A 16,396-nucleotide genomic window follows, 5' to 3' on the forward strand; every position below is an offset into this window, starting at 1 on the left:
GAGCCAGAGAGGTCAAAGGTCATGACAAAGCCACCTTCCAGCCAGTTTGTCATTAGCTCTGCATGACAGGTTTAAGCAAGTTGCCACTACTTCATTATTATGAATGTGGTGTAAAGCACGTTTAAGAAGGCACAGTCTTAAATGAGGTGTTCACATGAAAACAGCTCCCAGTATTGCAGTTCGGCGACTAGGCCAAATGATGTCTTCTGCAGCCAGGCACTGTTCTAGTCCCATTTACACTGGTATGACAGCCAATCGGCTTCTGTTGCATAACTGGTCCCAGGGGACCGTCCAGCAGGAGGAGGAAAATTTGAATCAAACCCAACCCTCCAACTGCCCACTGGGGATAATCATTAGTCAGTGCACAGACTGGCAATTCTGCTCGTTCCTGGAGGTGAATCCTTCTCTATTCCTTTCGCAGAATAGTAGTGGGAAAATTTAATTAGTTACAAATCATTTTAAAAAACTTTTTTCACATTCACCACACAGTGATGGCGATCACTGGTGCTACAGGCTACACTGTACTACAGGAGAGCTAGCACTGATGCTACAAGCTGTGTAGTACTACAGGAGAGCTAGCCCAGATGCTACAGGCTTACAGTCTACATAGCCTTGTACTACAGTAGAGAAGTAACCCTGATGCTATATATTTGCAGGCTACATAGTACTACAATACAGAGCTAGCTCGGATGCTACAGGTTACACTGTACTACAGGAGCATGTGGCACAATGATTTATGAATGTAATTTTGTGGCAAAGTGGAGGAAATCTGCCTAACTGGAACACTTCAGGGGTGTGTTCCTGGTGCTGGCTCTAATAAAATGATATGAATCAGATGAGTAGGCTGCCATGGGCCACAGCATCTCCCAAAGACAAAAAAATAAATACATACATGTGTGTTATTATTATTATTATTATTATTATTATTATTACCTTTAGGATTGGAATTGCATTGATTAAAATCTATTAGCGTACCAACCCTGTATTTTCAATACTCATTAGCAGGTTCCCTCTCAGCAGGATCACATTTACGGAAGCGCCTTTAGCCAGATTTTTTGTTTCATCCTAAAAAAAACTAATTTATTTTGGTTTTGCCTAGATCAGCGCCACATTTATGTTGCTGACTGAATTGATGACAACCCGTAGCATACTGGCAAGGTCACGTCCCCCCCTCCCGATGCAATTCGACAGAAAGGAAAAAATCTGCCTGTGCCGCCGCTGTCTCGTCATTTATTAGGCTACCTGACGAGGAGCGGATAGCAAACAGCCACGCGACGCCGTTTATTCGCGAACGCAGCTCATTTGTAGTCCTTACACGCCGTCCGGAGACGTGCGCTCGCGCTTAACGCTTTTACCTTTCTTTTACACGAATGTCTTTGTCCGTATTATAATCCGACTGACAGAAATGACTTTTCACCGAGGGGGTAGCTAATTTATGTATTTTTTTCGTTGTTGGTACAACCGTTCGAACCCTTTTCTCTCACACAGCAACACGGGGACGGATATCTGAATCAAGCCAATTTGTTCTCAAAATATTTTTTTTTTTTTTTTGGTCTTGGAAACACGTAGACATGCAACAAATACAAACCCGTACGGAAGCCCTGCATGAGCGGATGCGCAGGGAAAGGGGTGCTCTAAGCTTTTTTTTTTTTTTTTAAACCGGGGTTTTTAAAAATTAATTTAAGAGGGGTTTGACTTGGATAATGTATTTGTTTGCTGGCGAGTTTTCGTGGCGCTGTGATTCGGAGCTATTAATTTCAGAGGTGATCCATGCTTCATTATTTACACCAGTACCACCATGTCCCCAGCATCCGCGGCGCCGACCAGCGAAAGCAGCACCACCACGGTTCCCGAGGAAGACGCTGAAAGCCCCCGCGAGGAGGTGAGAGGCGCTATCACACCTTTGCACGTCCGCGTCTCCATGTTTTCCTTAAATATGCACACGCCCCGTGACTTTAAGCAGGGATGACATATTATAGATATTAAGCGTAGTTACTATTCGACTGATGGTGAGGGGGTGAGGGGGGGGGGGGGGGTTGTAAATGATGTTTTCTTTGAGGGGAATTAATGTGTTGGTGACTAGTTGTATGCATAGCATCTGAATTTCCCTCTCCACCCAAATGTTCTTTGGGATCCCTGCGCGACGGATACGGCCTGAATTAGGCGAGGTGCTAAAAAAGCGCCGCAGGGTGGCTCGCTAAAAACGGGCATCTTTGCTGGTGATGAAATGAAACTAGGCGCCTTTCATCTGTGCATGTGTGTGCGAGCATGTGCCAATGAGCGTGTGTGTGTGTGTGAGTGAGAGAGAGAGAGAGAGAGAGGGATTTTAATTGTCAACAGTCTACCCTGAAGCAGTTGAAATTAATCCTTGTGAAATTATCGCTGCCAGACCCGGGAAAAGGAGCAGTCAGCGGTCCTGAGCGCGAGGCTCTGACACTTGCGGCATAAAATCCAACAGTTTACTGCGATTAAATTGTGTATGTGTCTCGGCTGCAATCTAGTTAGCTGGAAGTTTATTTTATTTTACTTGCGGGACAGACAGCGCGTTTCCCGCCGATGGAAGAAGGGGTTGAAGAGGGGGTGAAACATCCGAGCCCTCGCGCTTTACATTTATGAGAATTTAGAATGTTGATTACATCACCGCGTGTCACCGCCTCTCCTTTGCGACTCTGTTGACAACAGTGGCGAGCAAAGTCCCAATGGCACAGTGATGAGGAGGATGAAGATAGGATCTTACTGCCTGGAGGCCCCTCCTAAAGAAACACCTTTACACACCTGTACTACACTTATAAAGGTAGCCTACATCTCTGTACACACCTGTACTCTGCTTCTAAAGGTACATCTCTGTACACACGTGTACTCTGCTCCTAAAGGTACATCTCTGTACACACTTGTACTCTGCTTCTAAAGGTACATCTGTGTACACACCTGCACCATGCTTCTAAAGGTACATCTCTGTACACACTTGTACTCTGCTTCTAAAGGTACATCTCTGTACACACCTATACTCTGCTCCTTTAGGACACTGTACACTGACAGATCTTTATCATATAAGCTCATATAAGGGCCATAGGGATTGAGAGGATCTTTATCATAAGTAAATTAGTCAATGTGTTTGACTGTAATAGCGAGGGATCTGTTCAGATGGTTTAAAGATCAGCAAAAGTGAGCAGATCAGAATTTTTCAGGGTGTAAAGTGATGGCAGAGCATGCGCTCACGTTAACACAAATCCCCGTTTCCCAGGCTGCCTGTGTTCGGGGGGCCCATCCCTTACTGTCCAGGGTTTGATTCCTGGGCTACTGGGCAAAGCTCAACTAATCTGATGCACAAGTAAGAGCGTGCACAAAAAGAGTGCGCAAGGAAGACTGCACAAAATCCAAAAAAAGAGTGTGCACAAAGCATGAATAAGAGTGTGCCCGAGGAAGAGCGTGCACAAAAGAGCAGAAGAGTGTGCATGAGAAACAGGAAGCGCAAACAGGGAAACAGCGTACGCACGGCGCGTCCGGTTCCTTCGCCTCCAAGTTTAGCGCTGTCGAGCTCCAGAATGAACCTATATTAACTACCCTGTGCAACACAGTTCTGCTGCACATCGGGAGATTCAGTTCAACAGTGACTGTGGTTCATATTATCCTGTTTGCAACAAACACTGCAGACAGACAATGTGTAGACCAATGTGCAGACACTGTAGACCTACTTGATGCGAAGCCAAGCACAATCTCTCCCCTGCATTTACACCAACTATAAATGACACAGGAGGTGACAGGACTGAATTTCAATTGGCTGATGTTCTCTGCCACACTCAGGGTTCCTCTCTCATTTTATTCATTAGACCGTGTTCAGAAGAGACAGAATTTACTTAAGCTGGGAGCATTGGGTTTAAAAGGAATGCGATGTACTTGGAGCGTCACGCTGAGAGGAGCTGGATTTTAATTTCAGTCGGACGGGCGCATTCAGAGGGGCTTCGGTTTTAGCGGACACACGTTTTCTAATCATGTGACATGATTTCACCCGTACAGTGGTAATGGGTAGGTGTGAAATATGATGGTGACAGAGGAGAGCTCAGTTCAGGCGCTGGCCTATTTTCCACTGCAGAATAAGTGTGTTATGAGAACAGTATATTTCAGTCAGGGGGAATATCCAATCTAGACACTGCGGTGCAATAGTACTATTAAAGTGTGGCTCACCTCTGTGACACTGTCCTAAATGTTTAAGCAAACGCACACTGGCTTTAAAACAAGCATCATTTTAAATGCCGTTTAATTTTTATTTCATAATTTTTGGTCGCATTTAGTGTGTTATGGTAAATGGTAAATGGACTGCATTTATATAGCGCTTTTATCCAAAGCGCTTTACAATTGATGCCTCTCATTCACCAGAGCAGTTAGGGGTTAGGTGTCTTGCTCAGGTGTTAAACCTAATCAGAAGTTTGGCGCTCACTGGAACTGTAGAAAAGTATTGTGTAGGAATTGAAATCGCATAAACAAGAGTTTACATTAGTCATGGAAAGTGAAGAACAGAACCACATGCTGTGGATAGACTGTATGGTTCCCTGTAAAAATGAGCTAAATGTGAGTAGTAAATTTAATGATGATGCTGGATGCTCGGCCTTACTGTGTGGGACAGTCACATTCACCATGCGTCTGTACACTGGGGGTGGGCAGAGTCATGTGACCAACTCTGTACTAATGAAGTATCTGATTGGCTGGTGTTTGTGTCTGGTTGATAATAGTGGGCAGTGCTGAAAATAGAATCAAAGTAGAACCAAAGACTGTGCCAGTGCAGATTGACTAGCAACCCCAGGGCTGCATAAAGAGTGATGTATGTTATTATATCTAACTGTGCACCAGCGATGGGAGGGATTCTCTCAGCTGGGATGATATTGTGCAGCAGCAACCCCTGCTGGCTGATCAGGCATCTGCAGCTCAACAGACTGTGGATAATGGTACCCAAAATGTGGCTAACGCTACCCAGACTTTGGCTAACGCGGCCCAGACTGCAGCTAACGCTGCCCAGACTGTGGCTAACACTGCGGCTAGCACTGCTCAGACTTTGGCTACCGTGGCCCAGACTGCAGCTAACGCTGCCCAGACTGTGGCTAACACTGCGGCTAGCACTGCTCAGACTGCAGCTAACGTGGCCCAGACTGCGGCTAACGTGGCCCAGACTGCGGCTAACGTGGCCCAGAATGTGGCTCACGTGGCCCACACTGCGGCTAACGGTACCCAGACTGCGGCTAACGCTGCCCAGACTGTGGCTAACATTGCAGCTAGTACTGCTCACACTGCGGCTAATGGTACCTAGACTGTGGCTAACGCTGCCCAGACTGCAGCTAACAGTACTCAGACTGCGGCTAACGTGGCCCAGAATGTGGCTAACGTGGCCCACACTGCGGCTAGCACTGCTCAGACTGCAGCTAACGTGGCCCAGACTGCGGCTAACGTGGCCCAGAATGTGGCTCACGTGGCCCACACTGCGGCTAACGGTACCCAGACTGCGGCTAACGCTGCCCAGACTGTGGCTAACATTGCAGCTAGTACTGCTCACACTGCGGCTAATGGTACCTAGACTGTGGCTAACGCTGCCCAGACTGCAGCTAACAGTACTCAGACTGCGGCTAACGTGGCCCAGAATGTGGCTAATGTGGCCCACACTGTGGCTAACGGTACCCAGACTGCGGCTAACGGTACTCAGACTGCGGCTAACGGTACTCAGACTGCAGCTAACGTGGCCCAGACTGCGGCTAACGGTACTCAGACTGCAGCTAACGCGGCCCAGACGGTGCTGTCGGCTCCTTGGCCAGGGAACATTGCCATGGGGCGTTGAGCGTTTGACGGCGTAATCTGTGATTTATCAGGTCACAGCCCGAGCCGATGTCCTGGAGGAGAGTAAACACTCTGAGCGGCAGCTGCAGGATCCAGCAGGGGCCCTGGGGCCCGGGGCATCATGGGAAATCTCATTGATTTTTTCTTTTTGCGCTGGTGTCATTTTCGGGGGTTGGCTGAGCCGATACGGTGGTGCTGAGCTGGGTAAACAGTCTGCAGGCGGTAAGGTCACCGGTGCGCGCTGGCGGAGGGAGAGGGGACCTTCACAGGCGTGCTTACACAGCCGTACGAACCCCGGGCTGATACACCGGGCCCAGCGGTCTGCCCGGCGCAAACGCGTCTCCCTCCTCTCCATCACCCATAAAGCACCGCCACACCGGACAGGGCTCACGCAGGAGGCACTCAGCAGACGCTAATGTACCGAGGCTAAGCAGAACAGATTAAATACATGCCTTCTGTTTTTTTTCTTATCCAGTGATCACCAAAACTAACTCCATTAACAGTGTACATGAAACCAAAAAAAACACCAAAACTTGCATTTGAGTCAAAGCTAAGGACAAATGGTGAATAAAATTGGACCAATGTCTGAAATGCCAGTTTTCAACAAAGCAGCAATGCTCTTGTTCTAGAGCAATGATCCTGTAAATTCTGAAAGAGAAATTGTACTTTGCCCTGCAGAAAGCAGAAATCAAGCCTACTTCATATATTTATGCATGTGGACATATGTGCAGTGGAAGTCCCATAAACACACATAGGCCCATGCTTATTGGTGCAGGGAGCACACGGGCCCATGCTGATTGGTGGAAGGGACCCACAGGCCCATGCTGATTGGTGCAGGAGGCATGGATATGCAAATTTCTGACTGCGCAGCTCTGTGCTACAGCCCAAACTTATGGCTGCCTTTCAGGGCGGGGCCCCCAACAGGGTGTCCCTGGGGGGGGGGTGGGGGGTGTTGGACACCTGCGCCGCTTGTGTGAAATGGGGTGTGTGGGAGATGGCTTGTTTTTCATTTTATCGCTGCCTGAAAAATTATGAGATTATTAGCACGCTAGCATGCCACGGCTTTATGACACAGTACAGCTGTGTTATTGTTATTGTACAGTCAGTGTCGTGAACATGACAGCATATTAGCATTGCGCGTGCTTGCATATTCGCACTGTCCTGATTGTTAGCAACATTAACATCTTCACTTGACTGCTAACACTACAATAATTATATTATGTTCGTCAAGTTTAATCCTAATTACAGTAGTTCTGCTTGAGCTGCATATTGCTAACCACCTCCATTATCAGTTATTAAATTTTTATTTATCAGGAAGTGGTCGTGGAGGTAACTGAATCTTATTCTGTTGTAGATTAACTCGAGAGGAATTCTGTAAATCTCACACCAGGAAGGCGTCTATTTTTAAAGCGCATATTTAAAATCTGTGAACGTGTGACAGACGTGTTCTGCGGTGAGCAGCACATGACTGACTCTTTCGAATCTGTGAAAAAATGCTGCAGATTTAGCTCAAATATTAAAGAGAGCTATCTGTAAGCAACCCGCACATTTCAGCTTGTAGCTCAGTACTAATTAAATATAAACATGAGTCATGACAGTGGGTATATTATTGTGTAAAATATATATTCGATTGTTATGTATGTCCAGACTGCCATATTTACTTGTATAATTAATTTTACAGATTTGTTTGGAAGGAACTGTGTTTTTCTATGGTCAAGGGCTCAGAGAAAAAAATCTATTTTTGTTTCTCTGAGTAACCGATCTGATAAATAACAAATCAATTATTGTATACATGTATATATGTGCGTGTGTGTGTGTGTGTGTGTGTGCGTGCACGTGTGCATGAGGATGTGAAAGTAAAGATGTGAATTGTCCATCACATTAACAGAATTGTGCTTCGTGTACATGTGTTAAACTCGGACAGGCAGTTGTGTTGAACTGGTCAGCAGCAGTGGATTGGCGAGTGGATGTGTGATGGGGAAATCTGTAAGCGGATACAGGCACAGAGAGCCCGGCTCGTGCATAACAAATGGCAGAGCACTTTGAACGCCGAGTTTGCCGTTAAATATTTAGCACCGCGAAACGACCCGTCAGCTCGGTTCAGCGGGACCCCTGGGGTCCAGCTTGAGTCGCTCACTCCCCCCCTAATTCCACCGCCCCGTGTGGAGCAGTGAGGAGCATCCATCAGCAGAGCCACATTCTCATTCAAACATACAAATGTGTGTGTGTGTGCGTGCGTGCGTGTGTGTGTGTGTGACAGAGAGAGAGAGTGTGTGTGTGTGTGAGAGAGTGTGTGCGTGTGTGTGTGTGTGTGTGAGAGAGTGTGTGCGTGTGTGTGTGTGAGAGAGAGTGTGCGTGTGTGTGTGTGTGTGAGAGAGAGTGTGTGTGCGTGTGTGTGTGTGAGAGAGAGAGTGTGTGCGTCTGCGTGTGTGTGTGTGCTGGATGTTCGCTTCCTGCCGTAAAATCAGAACCCTTTCAGACCCACGGAGCTGGTGAGGTGTTACCTGTGCAATGTCCTGCTTTAATGAACAGGTGAGGTGTTGTTGTAGAGGTACCTGATGTTGATGCTGATGTTGAGGTTGAGGTTGATGCTGATGCTGATGTTGATGCTGAGGTTGAGGCTGATGTTGAGGTTAATGTTGAGGTTGATGCTGATGTTGAGGTTGATGTGAGGTATTGTGAGGTTGATGCTGAGGTTGATGCGATGTTGAGTGATGTGAGGTTGATGTGAGTTGATGTTGAGGTTAATGTTGATGCTGATGTTAAGGTTGAGGATGATGTTGAGGTCTCCCCTCTCTGTGTTGCAGCAGCGGCCTCTGAAGCAGTCCCTCAGCAAGTCGCTGTGCCGCGAGACGCACTGGAAATGCCTGCTGCTGTCCCTGCTCATGTACGGCTGCGTGGGGGTCATGACCTGGTGCCACGTCACCAAGGTGACGCGCCTGACCTTCGACAGCGCCTACAAGGGCAAGTCCATGATGTACCACGACAGCCCCTGCTCCAACGGCTACATCTACATCCCGCTGGCCTTCCTGCTCATGCTCTACGTGGTCTACCTGGTGGAGTGCTGGCACTGCTACACCCGCAGCGAGCTGCAGTACAAGGTGGACGTGGAGAGCGTGTCTGAGCGCGTGCAGAGGATGCAGCTGGCCACGCCCTGCATCTGGTGGAAGGCCATCAGCTACCACTACGTGCGCCGCACGCGCCAGGTCACCCGCTACCGCAACGGCGACGCCTACACCACCACGCAGGTGTACCACGAGCGGGTGAACACGCACGTGGCCGAGGCCGAGTTCGACTACGGGAACTGCGGGGTGAAGGACATCTCCAAGCGGCTGCTGGGCCTGGAGCGCTTCGCTGTCACCAAGCTGCGCTTCACCAAGTGCTTCAGCTTCGCCAACGTGGAGTCGGAGAACTCGTACCTGACGCAGCGCGCGCGCTTCTTCACCGAGAACGAGGGGCTGGACGACTACATGGAGGCGCGCGAGGGCATGCACCTGAAGAACGTGGACTTCAAGGAGTACATGATGGCGTTCTCGGACCCGGCGCACCTGCCCTGGTACGCCTCGCACTACGCCTTCTGGGCGGCGGCGCTGCTGACGCTGTCCTGGCCGCTGCGCGCGCTGACGGAGTACCGCACCGCGTACGTGCACTACCACGTGGAGAAGCTGTTCGGCTTCGACTACGCGCCCGTCACGCCGTCCGACGAGCGGCCGCCGTTCTGCCGCCACATCCCGCGCGTCAACACCATCGACAGCACCGAGCTGGAGTGGCACATCCGGTCCAACCAGCAGCTGGTGCCCAGCTACTCGGAGGCGGTTCTGATGGACCTGGCGCAGCTGTCGGGCTGCGGCGGGTACGCGCTGGGCGGGTACGGCGGCGGGGGCGGGGGCAGCGGCGGGTACCGGCAGAACTGCGAGCGCTGCCACCGCGCCATCAGCAGCTCGTCCATCTTCTCGCGCAGCGCGCTGAGCATCTGCAACGCGGCCAGCCCGCGCCTGCCCTTCAGCGCCAGCCGCTTCTCGCTGGGCCGGCTCTACGGCTCGCGCCGGAGCTGCCTGTGGAGGAGCCACAGCGGCGGCAGCCTCGCCGAGGGCGACAGCGCCGCATGCGCCACCGAGAGCACCCGCTGCCTGTCCGGCCCGCTGTCCACCAGCGCCACCGCCACCGCAGCCAGCGCCACCGCCGCCGTCGCCAACGGCGACACCACGCCCCCGCCCCCGCCGCCCTATCAGGACGCCCTCTACTTCCCCGTGCTGATCGTGCACCGCAACGAGGGCTGCCTGAACCACAACCACCGCTCGCTGCACCGCAACGGGTCCTGCGTGGAGACCTCGCTATGACCCGCCGCCGCCATCGCCACGCCGACCGCGCGCGGGACGTGAACGCGGAGCTGCGGACGCTCTGGGGACCCAAACGTGCGGGAGTACAGCCTGGAGACTGGAGCGGATTATCGCTGACTAACGCAGACGAGCTCGCCCTCTCTTACCTGTGTGGCTGCAGGTGAGGTGTGACCGCACACCTGGGGAAACTCTCTGAGCTCCGCCTCCTTCCACATCCTACCTGTTTCTTCCAGTCGTATTTTTAATAGCGAGTCGGTAAAACGGTAAAACTTCTTTCTTTTATATATTGCAGCATGTTATATTATATTGAATTATAATCAATTATATGACACAGTGCAGTGGTTTTGAGGGGACGGTGCCTGTTGCTGGTTTGCGGTGTGACTGCTGGGCTTCTGGTGGCAGTTCTGTGGTCGTTGACCACCGTGACACTCTGGAAGAACTCGTGGCAATAACTCAGACACCATTTTGTCCTCTCAGAGATTCATTTGTCAGTTTCTGAATTGTTTTTTTTTTCAGATTTCGCAGGACAAATCATGGGCTGATTCATTCAAAAAATCTTTTTCTGTTTGGATAGAAGACAAATAATATTTATAATTTATATAACAAAATGTTTTTTTTACCTTTTATAATTATTTATTATAACTTTAAACCTAACATTTTTCACCTGTTCCATTTGAGAGAATGAAATATTGAAGGTTTTTTTTAGTGAACTGGTTATTCTCGAATGCTGTTTGTTCCGTGTGAGGGTGACAGTCATGGGCGTAATCTCCGGGGGCAACGGGTGCTTTCTGACACGTTCGCGTTTGATGGAACGGGTCGTTCTGCGCGAGATTCCCCCTGACAGGCGTGTGACCAGATATGGCACATCACAGTGCCGCCCCAGCCAATCAGCAGCCTTCGAGCAGGTGAAAGAATCAGCCAGGCCCAAAAGCCTATGGGATATTTACTCTCTGTATGTTTAATATTTAATCCTCATTCAAACATCGTTTCCTCTGTGCATTTGAGAGCACGTGTCCTTATAAATGTGTAAAATGTGACAGACGCGACAGCAGTGGCACAGACTAAAGACCGCAGTATTTCCCAAAAGGCTGATGATCGCTAAATGGATACATTCCCGTAAAATAATTCCCATGGCATTCAGATGTTAAAATAATACAGTGTGATCAGTTTTGTTCAGGGCTGACAAGGCCGCAGATCGAGGGGCAGAAGATGGCTCATCTTAGCGTTGCTCTTTCAGTGGAGCGCTACTTTGAAGATGCGTGTCCATTTAAATGTTTTAAGCACACACAAGAAGAGTCATTAAAACAGGCAGACTAGCATCTCCCGCTCCTCCTGCGTTGCTATTTATAGCGCCTTCGTCAGTAAATGAATAATTTAGCGAAGGATGCCAAAGGAAGGCGAGCTTCAAACGGACTGTGAGCGGCGGGGCCCTGAGAGCTCGCGGTGCGCTCCTCGCGCAGGGCGAGCTCCAGGCAAGGCTGGCTTCAGGTGAAAACACCGCCTCTCACTCCCTTAAAGGTTAGCGGGCGTACTATTACAGAAAACTGTCTGCGTATGGAAGCATCCATCAATCATTAGGGCATCTAACAGGCCTCATGTTCGTAATTCTTATGAATGCTTCTACATAGATGTTCAGTACATTTCATAGAGCAGATCCTAGTGGATCACTGAATGTTGCTGAAGGGATCCAGTAGAATGTGGCTGAAGAGATATCTGAATTTTAATTTTTATGAAATTGCCATTTCTTGATCATATTAGTATCTACGGCTAGAATATAATCTGTGTAACATGTGTAACTGGAGCTGAGTTTTACATTCCAAATCTGCAGTTTAGGAAATTCCCTCACTGTTATCTTGTACTGACACAATCGCCCCCCAGAAACCTGTTTCTTTCAGAGTGAGATCACAGTTACAGTAGCCCTCACTGCCCAAAGCGACTCTTCTCACATCAGTCTGACTTCTACACGATCCTACAGTTTAGCCCCAAGCGCTACCTCGTCATCCTTCAGTGGTTGAAGTTACTGAGGAGAGTTATTTAATTAAATACATGTTCAGCCTCTAAATGGTTAAGCAGAGCTCTAAAGTGGATTATCTTTTATTAATTAAATTATCTCAAATTTTAGGAAGTAGTTGATTGGTCTTATGCAGCCTTAATGAAGCAATATTTAAGAATGTTTAAAAAAAAAAAAAAAAAAGTAAAACGTAAATGTAAAAACTGCCCTCTGAGTCTGCTAATCAGAGATACTGATTGTCCTAAAAATGGATGAAGATCATTTTTCTATCCAGGCCAAACCCGGATCACTTACATCCAGAATAAACTGCAGAACCCGTCTATTTTTACCTGGGGCGAAAAACCCAGCGCTCAGACAGCCAGAAGGAAAGCAGCAGAAGGTGTGAGACAGCCTCCGTGAGAGAACAGAGAGAGAGGCGGACAATAAGCGGATCTCTCAGGCCTACCTTCCTTTTCCAAAGCCTGACCAAAAACAGTCCTGTTACCTGCAGTCTATTTATAACCTCTGTCAGAACCCTGGCCATGCAGAGAGGTTCACTCTGGAGCAGTAACAGCTCGTATGTTTACCCGACGTCCACAGTGCTGCCACCAGCAGAAACATGGGAACAGTGTGGTGGCACAGAATCGTGCTCAAAAGATGAGAAAAGCAAAAAAAAGTTTTCTTTCTCAGCCTTATGAATCTGCCGTAAGAGTACATCTATCAAATATTCAGAGTTACAGTAGGTAAGCATTTCACCTTCATATGTACCGCCAAAACGCTCTATAAGCTCTCTATATCCACACAGTAGCTCCAGAACCTATGCTCAGGAACTCGGTCTTTGTACATGTAAACTCAATGTCCTTTGTTTTTTGTTTTTTTAAACATAATGACGGCAGTGCTGCTGATTGTCTTCACCTTCACTCGCCCGCTCGTTTCTGTGTCCGACGGCCACGTCTGTACTGTTGCGCGTTCGCATTTCCGCCAACGTCTCGAGTACAAGATAAAAAGCTAAAATGCCATTGAGCGCAACACTACGCAACGCAGTGCAATGTAAATACCACGTAACGTAACACAACATAGAGCACACAACGCACACACCAGAATACAACACAACCCGATACAGCACAGCACAACACACGCACCCCACAACGGCACATATCGCAGGCTGTACCTCCACTGATCCACATTCCTCTTCACTGACGACAACGAGCAGATGTACTGCTGTCAGTGTCGCGTCTCTCTGCTAATAACAAGCACCGTTTTATTTATTTTTTGTTAAAATACTTAAATTTAAGACAAGGTTTATAAAAATGAAAGCTGAGCATCTGTCGACGGCTCACGTCTCGTATGAGAGACGGGCGGAAGCTTCTCGGCCTTTTTACGGCGCGGTTTTCTCTGCATGTGGTACGTGCATCTATGCAAGACCCGCAAGAGCCCGGAGGCGTCCAGCCACCGCTCTGGATGTGGGGTCTGCAGAACCCCAGGTCTGCAGGGTGCTACATGACCGTGCTGGGTCCAGGGGCTCTGGATGTGATCTCTAACTCCTGCAGAACCCCAGGTCTGCAGGGTGCTACACGATTGTGCCGGTTTCCAGGGAAGTTTTTAGCCCAATCGGAGGAATCCTGCAGCAGGTGAGACAGCAGAGAGTCTCCACAGCAAACAGGCTGTCACTGCAGTAGCTCGGTGCAGACCAGGCCTAGGAGCCCTAACTCAATGTGTGAGGACCATGTGTCCAGGCTGAACTGAATCTGGGCAAAAGACACGCTACACACTAAATAAAAATCTGAAACCTTTTTTAAAAAAACAAAATCATGACTTTTACATCACAAATGACTGTTACCATCATTCCCTTTAGTTCTGAACAGCCGCCTATATTTGAAACATTTGAAAATGTAAAGAAAAGCAGGGCGGGTTTGGTGTATCCTGTTGGTTGGAGAGGTTCAGGTATTCATATTTTTATGAAGTTTGCCAGCTTGTGGGTGAAGGGAGGCGGAGGATGACTTTTCTACTGTAAATACTGCGACGGGGATGTCAGTGTGTTCTCGTGTGCCGTTGAATGTGTCACCCGTAAAATAAAGCATAAACCGTGTCTGATAAAAAGGCCATGTTGGTTTGTCGGAGTTCAAGTCATTAATGTATATCTGGAGCTCTGGTGCAGAACAGTTGCAAAAAATAAAAAATAAAATAACTTATTGTATATACACAGATCATTCAGAGCTCATGTACATTTGGAGCTGTTTATCCTGAAATCCATCTACAGACTGGCAGAGCACTTTTTTAATTTAAATTTTACAAGAATCATTGTAGTTATATTGTTTTCCTAAGCATAAACATTTTTATTCTTATTTGTTGTAGCAACAAACCAGGAAAGTTCAGGTATGACACAAGCTGTATAGTAATAACCAAACACAGCGCACAATGCTATCACAAGCAGAGTGCAATGATATCACAACTACAGAGTGCAATGATATCACAAACACAGCGTGAAATGCTATCACAAACACAGCGTGCAATGGTATCACAAGCACAGCCTGCAATGATATCAGTGTGCAATGCTATCACAAGCACAGCGTGCAATGCTATCACAGTGTGCAATATCACAAGTACAGAGTGCAATGATATTACAAACACAGCGTGCAATGATATCACTAACACACCATGCAATGATATCACAAACACAGTGTGCAATGATATCACAAGCACAGCTAATGGACTGCACACTGTGTTTATGATATCATAATGCTGACACTCATCCACCTGTCTGTATGCTGGAAAATGGAGAACAAACAGCCTTTTCAGGCACAGGATTGCTGAGGCAGCTACTGCGGTGTGTTCTGAGTGAAGATGGTCTGACTTTGCGTTAACATAACCACAGCAATCATAATCTTACATAAATTCCACAGATCTAATCCACATCAGATCAGACAACACTGAAGTGTTATTTAATTCTGATATCATACACAAGAAGCTCTGCTCTGCCACTTATTTCTCTAGTGTGTTTTTTTCTGGTGTCTGATTGGTCATCTTTGAACAGTCTTGACAGAAGAAAAGAACTGTTTGGATAAGATATTTCACTAGCTTGGTGTGAACTCATTTCTCGATACTAAATGTGTAAGACTGATATAAAGAGAAAGTCTGTATGTACATTAACACTTACCACAATGCTGCCTTTGTGTCACCCATATTCACTGCAAAGTCTGCAAACCAAACCTGCGTATCGGAGCTGCAGGAGGGTAACTGAATAAAAATTTTGTGTTTTGAAATAAAAAGGACTTTGACTGTCTGCGTTACACAAACTGTGTCATTATTGTGAGAAACCTCCCAGAGCTTTTCCCTGTGTGTGTGTGTGTGTGTGTGTGTGTGTGTGCGCGCGTGTGTGTCTGTGTCCGTGCGTGTCTGTGTGCTTGTGTGTGTGTCTGTGTGTGTGTGTCTGTGTGCGTGTGTGTGTGTCTGTGTGCGTTCGTGTGTGTCTGTGTGTGTGTCTGTGAGTGCGTGTGTGTGTGCGTCTGTGTGCGTGCGTGCGTGTGTGTCTGCATGTGCAGTTTGCAAATTCCCCTTAAAACTAATAGTCCCAATTAGCTGGACACGTTCAGAGGCAGTTTTATTAAACATGTACCCAAGGTGTACAACTCCGCCCCACTTAATTAATGATTCCTTTTGCACAAATATTTCTGCACAGAGAGACAGGAATTTACATAACTATCAGAAGAATTTATTATAATTCCCCATTTTGAGGGCATTTGAGTGTGATACAGTGCTTCAGGTATAATGTTATTGCTGAAAGGCCACACAGTCTGGACTGAGCAGGTGAGTTTCTGAGGATCAAAGCAGTTCATTCAGTTCTTTCTCCTTATCTGACTCAAACACACACCACCAGTTCTAATGAGACGCCAGCCAGGCAACTGGAGAAAAGGGACTGAACAGCACAGTGTGTGTGCGTGTGTGTGCGTGTGTGCGCGCATGTGTGCGCATGTGTGTGTGTGCGTGTGTGTGCGCATGTGTGTGTGTGTGTTTGTGTGTGTGTGTGTCTAAGGGGAGTGCAGCTGGTACAGGGGTTTGGTGCACGCTCTGTGTGTGTGTGTGTGTGTGTGTGTGTGTGTGTGTGTGTGTGTGTGTGTGTGTGTGTGTGTGTGTGTGTGCGCGTGTGCGTGTGTGTGTGTGTGTGTGTGTGCGCGTGTGTGTGCGTGTGTGTGTGTGTGTGTGTGTGTGTCTAAGGGGAGTGCAGCTGGTACAGGGGTTTGGT

The 16,396-nt window shown here is 48.0% G+C and overlaps 1 protein-coding gene across 1 annotated transcript; it reads left to right on the forward strand.

Moving 5' to 3' along the window:
- The first annotated feature begins 1,249 nt into the window (after positions 1-1,249).
- Positions 1,250-15,436, forward strand: tmem151ba (transmembrane protein 151Ba). Its single transcript, XM_064340794.1, has 2 exons — positions 1,250-1,882; positions 8,631-15,436. The coding sequence occupies exons 1-2, from the start codon at positions 1,799-1,801 to the stop codon at positions 10,161-10,163; spliced, it is 1,617 nt and encodes a 538-aa protein (XP_064196864.1). The 5' UTR covers positions 1,250-1,798; the 3' UTR covers positions 10,164-15,436.
- The last annotated feature ends 960 nt before the right edge of the window (positions 15,437-16,396 follow it).

Source organism: Anguilla rostrata, chromosome 6, assembly GCF_018555375.3.
Source record: "Anguilla rostrata isolate EN2019 chromosome 6, ASM1855537v3, whole genome shotgun sequence".
Lineage (NCBI taxonomy): Eukaryota > Metazoa > Chordata > Actinopteri > Anguilliformes > Anguillidae > Anguilla > Anguilla rostrata.

Coding starts and splice junctions, on each gene's coding strand:
- tmem151ba (XM_064340794.1), top strand. CDS start 1,799: ATGTCCCCAGCATCCGCGGCGCCGACCAGCGAAAGCAGCACCACCACG. Junction 1,883..8,630: donor CTGAAAGCCCCCGCGAGGAG/GTGAGAGGCGCT, acceptor TCTGTGTTGCAG/CAGCGGCCTCTGAAGCAGTC.